This window comes from Lactuca saligna, chromosome 4, assembly GCF_052625555.1.
Source record: "Lactuca saligna cultivar CGN05327 chromosome 4, ASM5262555v1, whole genome shotgun sequence".
Taxonomy (NCBI): Eukaryota; Viridiplantae; Streptophyta; class Magnoliopsida; order Asterales; family Asteraceae; genus Lactuca; species Lactuca saligna.
In genome coordinates, this window is record NC_136420.1 from 299738029 (window position 1) to 299748740 (window position 10712).

Genomic DNA, 10712 nt, shown 5'->3' on the forward strand with positions numbered 1-10712 from the left:
AAGGGAGAAAAGTCCACAGCCTGGAAATATAAGTCTAAATGGTGTCATAACATGACGACTTTGGTCACATTAGGAATATTGTATAGCCTTCAAAAATGAGATCGGTTACTTACTTTGCAAGGGATACCCCAAGGAAATCCATTGAAGAAGAAAATAAAGATCCAATGAAAAGGATCAGGGTCCTCATAAGACCTAGAGAAACCAGAATCCCCTTCCTGTGGGCGACAATGTAATCAACGTAATCTCCGAAAGACCTATTATTTTTGGTACCTTTTATTCTGCAACAAGATTATACTCCTGGATGCTTTAAATAGGATGGACATCCCTGAAGCCGAAATAGTAAAAAAAAAATCCTCAGTGGTAACAGGATTCAATGGCGTAACAAAGCATACGGTCGGCGAAATAAAGCTACCTATCTACATATGGGTGGTAAACTTTATACAACACTTTTTTTTTAATTGATGCATTATCCACCTATAATGTTATGCTAGGTAGGCTATCGATCCATGACATGAAGTTTGTCCCCTCAAAATGCCATCAATGTGGTAAGATGCCCACCCCATATGGGACAATAAAGATCACATGTGATTAACAATAATCCAAGGAGTGCTACAAGATCTCAATGAAATCTTCAATGATACGATGAAAAGCATAGCATTTAATGCATGGGGCATGATGTGTGCTAGAAACAAGAGAGCAGGGTGTAAAGTAGTTGCCCCTAAACCTCGAGGATCTTGAAGCCAAAGTCCTCATAGGATCCTCAATACCATAATAGATCAAACAAGAACTTATAAAGTTCCTAAGAGATAGAAGCAAAACATTTGCTTGGAAGCATGAGGAAATAACATGTATAGACAAAAATATTATAACTCATAAACTTGACATTGATCCTTCTTTCAGACCAATACACCAAAAAAGGATGTTTTTGATTGATAGAAATCAGATTATCCAATAAGAAGTAGAAAAGCTTCTCAAGATAGAGATGGTCAAGGAAGTGAAATTCCCAAGGTGGTTAGCCAATATGGTCGTAGTAAAAAAGAAGAATGGAAAATGGTGAGTATGTTTTGATTATATGGATCTTCAAATGGTTTTCCCTAAGGATCCTTGCCCCTGCCACACATAGATTCCATCATAGATGCTACAGGTGGCCATGAACTGCTAATGTTCATGGATGCATCAGTAGGGTTCCAACAAATTCAAATGGATCCATCTGACCAAGAGGATACCATGTTCATAACCCCAACAGGTTTATATTGCTATGTTGCTATGCAATTTGTTCATAAAAATGCAAGTAAAACGTACCAAAGGCTAGTTAATCGGATGTTCAAGGAAAAATTGGGTGACACCATCGAAGTCTACATCGATGATATAGTGGTAAAATCAAAGAAAGCTGAAGATCACCTCAAGGATCTTGAAACTCTTGTCATCCCATTAGAAGAAATTGAAATTAACGAGAATCTCCTATTCATCAAGGAACCAGTTGAAATCATGGACTGGGAAGTGAAGCTTACTAAACAAAGCCGCATTCCGATTATGAAAGTTTGGTCGAACGCAAAGCGTGGACTAGAATTCACATGGTAACGCGAAGACCAGATGAAGCAAAAGTACCCTCACCTATTCTCACATTCTCAAATCTAGCTTCAAAAAGAATTTCGGAATGAAATTCCCTCTAACGGGGGGATGATGTCACAACTAGGAATTCTAATGCTTTTCTAAACATTAACAATGATAACATTTGTGAAAAAAACTTGAAAGCATGCATGATGTTTATTCAATAACACCAAAGTTCCATCAATCACCCTATGCAAACACTTCTAATAGTCAACAAAACATTTGAAACCCTAAAAATCTCGGTTTAAGTCCATTATGGACTAGGATTTCCTTATTAGGGACTAATGGACCAATAAGTTTCCAATTTGACTAGTTTGGGCTTAGAACCCTTAATTGGGCTCTAATTCAACCCACCTTCATGAGATTTGACATTTTGGGCCATATTGGGCCTAAAATGGAATAAACTACTCCAATAAGCCCTATTGGTCCATAACTAGCCTAATTAACCTTGTTGGGCCATAAATAATCTAATTAGCCCTAATGGGCCACAAACCTAATCTTTTATGCTAATTGGGCCATGAACCACCTAAGGGCCCAATGGGCCGAAAACTTCTTTATGGACTTCAAAAACTTCGAACCAAGATAAGAAGTGGGCCTAATTGATTTATTTCCTTCTACTAGTCTAAGATTTCGGCCCAAGATAAAAAATAAAATAAAATAAAATAAAAACTAATATGGAATATACTATGGTGTCCCCTCATAATCTTATGGTGGTTCTCCATGCAAATACCCCCTAAACAAATAAGCAAATCTCATACATTTATGTATCTTTCACATCTCCATCTCTTTTCTCCCCTCTCTTCATCTACCTTCGGTCGAGAGTATCAACACCCACACACATATTTCATTCTCAAACATTTCCAAATTCTCTCAAGAACATCCTCTTCTCCATCCAAATTTTCAAAGAATCTAGGGTGCTTCCAAGAAGATCTTTCACTTATATCACCATCATTGGTAAGTTAGTGTTATACATGAGTCTTGTTTTCCATTCTTAAGCTAGAACAACTATTTATATGACTTCATTTAGTGATCATACTTCCTAGAAGACCTCATAATTCGAAAATTCTCTTCAAGGAAGTGTCTAAGGCCGAAAACCACATCACCTTCTTCCAATCCTTCTTCAAAACTGTTAGAAACTAAGAAATGTGAGTTCATACCCCCTATTTTCTATTTATACATGTTTTTAGGGGAGAATACAAGTACTATGTGTTGATTTATGTGTGTATGCTTGTTATATGTGATTTCTTTGGTTTATGTTGTGGAAATATGATATTATTTGCTAAATCTTGAAATCTATGGCTAAAGTGTGAAGGATACATGAACAAATAACATAATAAACAACTTAATTCAAAGATCTGAGGGTCTTTAGGCTCAAGAAGTGAAAATAAAGTCCAAATCCTTATAGGTGTCATTTTTGCAAAAATAACAAAGATTTGGGTAAAATATGATATTTTCAGTTCTGTAAGGATAAAATGGTATTATTCACATAAAAATATGACTCTTATGAAAATAACACTTTTCTAGGGGTCAAAAACATAAATTTTAGCTTATTGGGCTTTAGTTTGGGCCTCACAAGTTTTTGGGCCCAAAGTTGCGAAAAAATGAAGTTTTAAGGGACTGAAATGGAAAACTTAACAAACTATGAGTCTAAAACGTAAATAAACTATTTAAGGGGCTGAAAATGACTTTAATGCAAAAATGAAACTAAATTGCAAAGTTTTTTATTTTGGGGGCAAAACTGTAAAACTTACGAAATTGAGCCAAAAATGTAAACTTTTTTACAAATAAAGGCTAGAAATGACAAACACAATAGTTTGAGCTTAAATTACTATTTAGATCAAGTTTGGGTCGAAAATGTCAAGAGAAATGATTTAAGGACCAAAAATGTCAATTTTCACAAAAATGACTAAAAGTGCCATTTTTATGGATAAAGGGGTTGCAATGGTCAAACTAACTATTTTTAGGCCAAATAGACAAATATTAAATTATTGGGTTAAAAATATTAAGTTTATAACGCATGGTTTATATATATATATATATATATATATATATATATATATATATATATATATATATATATATATATATATATATATATATATATATATATATATATATATATATATGGAAAGGATCAAATGAGAACACCTAAAAGGTTGAGAACGCGAGAACAAGTATATGCATTTGTGATTCCATGTATTCATTTGTGGAGAAATGATAAATTTTTACACATAATCAACATCAATATGCTTTTTCTCTTCGGTTGAAATTAAAGACGTAAAAATTTATCATTCATCCACAAATGAATACATTGAATCATAAATAAATATATTTTGTTCTCGCGTTCTCAACCTTTTTGGTGTTCTCATTTGATCCTACTCATATATATATATATAGACACACACACACACACGTATAACCAAAGCTTCGTTATAAATCAAATATTAAAGCATTTTAACACTTTGAATGAACTTTTAGCTTACAACAAATACCTACACTACGAATTTAAGATCAATTAATTTATAAATGATTCAATGGTTGGGCTCAAATATCTTCTATTCATGTTATTGGACCTTTGTGGCCCAATATCATGATTATTGGGCCCAATATATTCAAACATGTTTATTGGGCTTCCGGTGACCCAATTATATACCAAATGGTCCTTTATTAGCTTTAACATGCTATTAGACCTTAATGGTCCATTGCATTGCTAATAAGACCCTAAGCATTCATAATATGCTTAATGGGCTATAACGTGTCCGTAGCATACTCGACAGTCTATAAAAACATACATAATTAGTGGACCACCAGTGTCCTCTTTCATGTCTGTTAAGCTTACTTCATATTCACGTAATCATCATCCGGGTTGTAAAACAAGGTTATTCAATTTCATGGGATTTAGTGAGAAATAACGGGTGACACCAATAAGTTTCGGTCGTAGTCTGTAGTTATAACTAGAGTCTCCTGGAGGGAGAGCGAGAGTTTGTGTATAGATATATATGGGGGTTACTCCCCCACACCTGAGATGTTCGCTACAGTTAGACTCGACCAGTCTAGGGTGACAAAATCTTGATCAAAACCGGCATCCGATAAAATGCCAAGACATGTGAATTAGTTATTAGTATGCATGGTTATAACGACTCACATAGAAATCCATTACCATCTAAGTAATCATGGGAAATCATATTCATACGTTGTAATGATACAATAATACAAATCTATTATACTATTTATATCGGAAAACATCGGGTTTTCCGGGGGAACAACATTATTCACTCCTACATACAACAACTATAATACAAGAGTCAATTTTGAATAACAATCACTTTTACATGTTTGAAATCACATACATATGCACTTATGGGATCATCACATCTTTTTCGCAAATAGTTTTTGTATAGAAAATATCAGATTTTTTGGGTTTTACAAACAACACAAACTAGTTTTATATCAAACATGCTTATGAACTCACCAACATTATATATGTTGACGTTTTCAAAATAACTTGTATTCTCAGGAAATCGTTAGACTGAAGAACCTCCAAGTGTATTTCAGCAAATTTTTTTGTGAAATGTTAATCATCAAACAATTTATGTTTTGAAATATGTCATGTAAACAATGTACTTGATGTGAACAAAGTCAGTTGTAATGTATTAATGCATGGTGATGTTTATGTATGTTTCATGTATATTCATTGTGAAGATATTTCAATTTAAGTCACACGAGCCCTCGGACGTTTCCGCCATCTGGTTCAGGGGTGTGACACAAACCCACCAACAACGCCAACTTTTCGACGAGTTGGATGACTCGAAAAAAGAAAAGATGGTTCCCGAAACTCAACCCACACCAGCCCCACAAATACGTAAAGGGAAAAAACAAGTGCACGAGGGTGTCGCACAACCGGGAAGACAAAAGCCGACTGCATGGCTTCCACACGAAGAGCTAGTTTTGGTCAAAGCTTGGGCTGACATTTCTGAAGATTCGATTCAAGGAAACACACAACCGGAAGATTATTTTTGGTTCCGCATTTTAGAACGTTTTCGAGAGGAGCTAGAAAAAGATGACGACTACCGTACGAAACATCAACTGAATTCGAAGTTTCGAGAAATAGCAAAGGGGGTTTCAAAAATAAACGGGTTGTACAACAACCTAAAAACCCAACGAAAAAGCGGCCAAGGCGACGAAGAAATACTTCAAGAAGCTTTGCAGTTTTACCTTGAAGAAGTCGGAAACCCATTCAAGTGACACGATTGTTGGAAATTATTGGTTCGATGTCCTATGTGGAAAAAATACGAGCAATAGTTTATTTTTGGAATCCAACAATCAAAGCGAACGAAAACAGGCTCTAGTGGTTACACAACCTCCTCTGATGCTCGGGTCGGTCTAGATTTAAATCAGGATGACGAACTCGAGCTAGAAGAAATTGTTCGCCCAATGGGTTGGGACAAAGTGAAGAGAAAGGGAAAAGGGACTTCTTTGAGTGCATCTGATTTCAGCAAGACATTGACGAAATATGGAAAATAACATCGTCATTTGATCAATATAATCTTAATTTCTCCGAACGTTTGGCTTTCGACAAAGAAAAAGAAGAAACAAACAAAAGGAGCGGGCGGAGAGACAAGAAATGGAGGATATGAAGTTTTTGCTGGAAAACGTCGATCATCTCTCGGGTCCAGCTCTCGAACTCGTGATGAAGAAGAGGGAAACAATTCTGAAAAAATATTTTTCGTACGTTGTTTTTGGTTTGTTTGATTTTTAGTTTATATTTTTTTTTCTAGTTTTTAAAATTTTAGGTTTAATGTAAGTTTTATTTTAATTAATAAAATGCTTTTTATTTTTGTTTAAATTTTATGTTTAGTATTAATTTAAAAATTATAAATCATAAAAAAAATTTATTTAATAAAAAAAGTGAGGGAAGAGCTTCTCACCCATTCGTTGAGTTTTAGGTGAAGGAAAGAAAGGTGAGGGAAATGGGGGGTATGACTCACAAAAAGCGAAGAAAACTTCATTCTCATACCCTCCGGTCTTATAACCCGTGGAAACTACAGTCAGTATATTGAAAATTTTATATAGATAAAAATAATAATAAATGTAAAAAAAAACCCAAGATATTATCGATTGTAAGTAATTATGAATTATTTGTTAAGTAAAATAAATATAATAATGTTATTAGGATATGATTTTCTATTTTCAAATTTTCAATTGAATTTGATTTGTTACAAAAAAACAAAAAAAAAGGAAATAGTAAAAATTATTAAAAAAAATCACATATCAAAAAGACATTATAAAAAACTGACACGTGTCATTTTTAGGTTTTATTTATTACAAGATGTACATTATAACTAAACAAAAATCCGTTTTTTGTTTTCACTTCATCTTTACAAAAAAAAAATGAAAGAAAATGGTGAAGTGAAAACAAATAAAACAAAAATTGGGGAAAAACTTAAAGAACAATGTTTCTAAAAATAAAAGTTTTTTTTTTTTTTTTTTTTTTTTTTTTTTTTTTTTTTTTGCATGAAAGAACATTCTTTTTTGTTTTCACTTCATCACAAGTCAAAAGTAAAAAGGGTGTCGAGGTTGTTAGAGTAAAAGATAATATGAAAGAATTTTTTTTATTTATTTATTTATTTATTTTTTGTTAAATCGTTTTAAAACAAACAAAAGTTTTTTAATTTTTTTTTCTAAAAACATATTTAATATGAAATATCGTTGTTAATACACAAATATGATATAAAGGTATTTTAAAATGTATCAATAAATTTAAATACACATTTATAATATATAAATACATATAGATATATGTTGAAAAATATAAATATACAAATACATATAAATACATTTTAAATGATATAAGTATATATAAATACTAAATACAAATAAATATATTTTTAAAATTGTGTTTATATCTTTAAAAATAATTTTACATACTTAAAAACTTATATGTTTAAAATATTTTTATATATTTTTAAACGTACCGAAAGTATATATATATATATATATATATATATATATATATATATATATATATATATATATATATATATATATATATATATATATATATATATATATATATATACTTTAACGAACATCAATCAAATCAAACTTTTATATTTGATTTGATATTATTTTTAATATTTTATTTTATTTTTTTTTTTGCCTTTTGTTTTTTTTTTTTTTGTTCAAAATAAATAAATAAATCATTGCAACAACTTTGTTGTGAATTCACTTTTAAGTCAAGTCTATCCACCTCCAAGGTAATCTTCAACAAGTTCTAAGCCGATTTATCTTTCACTCTAACAACCTCGACACACTTTTTTATCTATATATATGAGCTTCTGATCTTCAAGGTGTAATCTAATCAACATAATTTGGCGAAAAACTTCTGATTTGCAACAAAACTCAATTATAAACCAAAAACTTGACAAAATCTTGGATGAAATCTTCATAATTATTAGCTTTGCATTTTAACCTAATTTTATAAGTCAGACAAACCGTAATAACATTTTTCCAAATAGTCAGAATAAGAAGTATAACTTTTTAATCACCAATAAATCGTTTTATCGAACCATATTGGATTTTCTTATATATTGACATATACAGAAAAACCATTATATTTGAGCTATTTTGTTAATGAAGATCGTCTAAATTTTATACTTTTTTCTTTATGTTGATTACTTTCACCTCATAACATCTTAAGCAATCATAATTAAAATCTTTGACAAAACAAAAAGTACAATACCAAAAAGACAATAATAACATATATGCATACACTATCCTCCACTAATTCAAGATATTACTAAACCTTTCACATAACTTAAAAGTATTACATTAAAAATGTACATTTATATATGTATATATGTTAAGAGCTTAACAAAAACGTGGTAAAATCTCATATTAAAAAGGTGTTAAAATCAAACTAATCATATTCTTCTTCATTTCTAAGCCATTTTGTAGCCACCCATTTTTGTCCTTTAATCACAGCACAACTCCCATGTAGCGATGTCTGCATCCATCATCAACACATCAACCATTCAAGTTCAACAAATTTCAAAAAAAAAAAAATAAATAAATACCACAATATAAATAAAATATAATTCAGCCAAATTTTTATTATATAAAAGAAATGAACTCACCGGATCAATAGTACCATTTGGGTATAAAGAATAAAACAAAAGCCCATCACCCTTTCTTGGTTTCACTTTTAACCCAATACATTTTCTGAAATCATAATTTGTATCCGCGTTTTCACCATTCTGTGTATTATTTTTAGATCAATATAAATATATTATCAATAATTATTTATTGATTTACAAATTTGCAAAATACAGAAGAACACAACTTACTTCAAATGGAAACATGGTTTCTCCACCTTCTTCCACATCAGATAAATACAGCAAGAAAGAAGCAATCTAGAAACAAGAAAAACATTTTAATTAGAATTCCAAAAAAGTAATTTAACAATATCATTATATACATTATACCATTATTAAGTCACTTACCCGTTGACTCTTTTGTGGGCCATACTCAGTGGGGTTGAATGCATCATAATGTGAATTATACCTCTGTCCGATTTCATATCTTAGAACATTGAATGACTGAAAAATGAAACAAATTTTTGTATCAATTTGATATGAAATTTTCTAAATTGTATTGAGTAATGAGTAGTGAAAAAATACCTCTCCATGACTTCTTGGAATCATTGTAGCCTTTTCGAGTTTCTTCTCAATGAGATCCAAGATCCCTGTTTTATCTTCAGATGAACTTATGAACATGCCAGAACTGGTTTTGAAAAAGATTTGAGAGATAAATCTATAAGAAAACGAAGAAAATTCTTATTGTTTTTGACTTTTATTAGTTTATGCATACCTTGTTCTAATTCCCTTTGTGTTTTCAGCTGTTTCTCCTTTGCGTAAAGCCAATGTTGAAGGAGCGAGTTTTACTTTAGCCATTTTGATTATGCTTTCACATTGTTGTGGGGTTGCGAAATCGGGAAAGTATAGTGCTCGAGGTTTCCAGCTTAAAATCTAACAGTAATATGAATCAGACAATCAAAATTGCACAGAAATGTCCCGATTTGACAAATTTTATCATGGTAGACATTGGAATGGCTTCAATTAAGCTAAACTTTGAATAATGAAACAAGAGAAAAGCACCTGAAAAGGAATAGTGGTGAAGAAATCATCGCCCGAATCGCCTTGAGGCAACGGATCGTATCCTTTCTCACTAAGGATTCTAGGTTTTGGGTGTAAACTAGATTCAGTTTCAACCTGTTAGTCAATGGTTTACTTTACGATTAGCATAATTACAGATAAAATGAATCCGATTATAGCTTCGGAAATGTAAAATTAGGGGAGACAAAGAGGAACCTGTTGAGAGAATAGAGAAGAACCGAAGAATCCCAAGAAGAAGAAGAAGATGCATAAGAGAAATACGGCAGGTAAACCGAGACTACCGAGACCAGACCACCCACCGATTAATCCACCTCCGCCGCCTATTTTGCCCCTGGTTTTCATCTTTCCCGGTGGCGATCGGATCGTTTTCCGGTGAACTAAACTTGAAAGTGTACAGTGATTGTATGATTGATGATCAATAATCACGGGAAGGTGCAAGCAAATCAAATGTAGCTGGAAGAATTGACTTGGTAAGCGGCGGGAATTCTTGCTATATTTGGAGAAACGATGTTGAAATGAATTGAAATTTAGGCAGACATGGACAATGGATACTCATACTATTGGCGATTAGCGAAGAAATTGGGATGGAGGCACAGTCGGATCAATTGAGAACCCGACCCGAATCATAATATCGTAATTCTCAGTTACATTTAATATTATATCATATTAAATATCTTGTTATATACTTAGTTTATATTAATTAATCATAAATATATAGATTTAATATTTGTAATATTATGTTATATACTAGTTTATATTAATTAATCATAAATATAAAAATTTAATATTTGTAATATCATATTATATACTAGTTTATATTAATTAATCATAAATATAGAAATTTAATATTTGTAATATTATGTTATATACTAGTTTATATTAATTAATCATAAATATAAAAAGTTTAACATTTATTTATCAAATTTA

At 31.4% G+C, this 10712-nt stretch overlaps 1 protein-coding gene across 1 annotated transcript; it reads right to left on the minus strand.

Moving 5' to 3' along the window:
- Window positions 1-8394: 8394 nt before the first annotated feature.
- LOC145043866 (putative prolyl 4-hydroxylase 9) lies at window positions 8395-10344 on the minus strand. The gene is made up of 8 exons (XM_078992639.1): window positions 9981-10344; window positions 9768-9881; window positions 9481-9638; window positions 9291-9393; window positions 9114-9209; window positions 8958-9023; window positions 8748-8867; window positions 8395-8617 (listed from the first exon to the last, which is right to left on the minus strand). The coding sequence occupies exons 1-8, from the start codon at window positions 10125-10127 to the stop codon at window positions 8531-8533; spliced, it is 891 nt and encodes a 296-aa protein (XP_078848765.1). The 5' UTR covers window positions 10128-10344; the 3' UTR covers window positions 8395-8530.
- Between the last annotated feature and the right edge of the window lie 368 nt (window positions 10345-10712).

Bases quoted from the DNA above. Each gene is read 5' to 3' on its own strand.
- LOC145043866 (XM_078992639.1), bottom strand. From the start codon at position 10,127: ATGAAAACCAGGGGCAAAATAGGCGGCGGAGGTGGATTAATCGGTGGG. The intron at 9,882-9,980 runs GTTCCTCTTTGT...ATTGACTAACAG, and splicing joins CTTCTCTATTCTCTCAACAG to GTTGAAACTGAATCTAGTTT. The intron at 9,394-9,480 runs GTATGCATAAAC...TTTCAAAACCAG, and splicing joins ACAAAGGGAATTAGAACAAG to TTCTGGCATGTTCATAAGTT.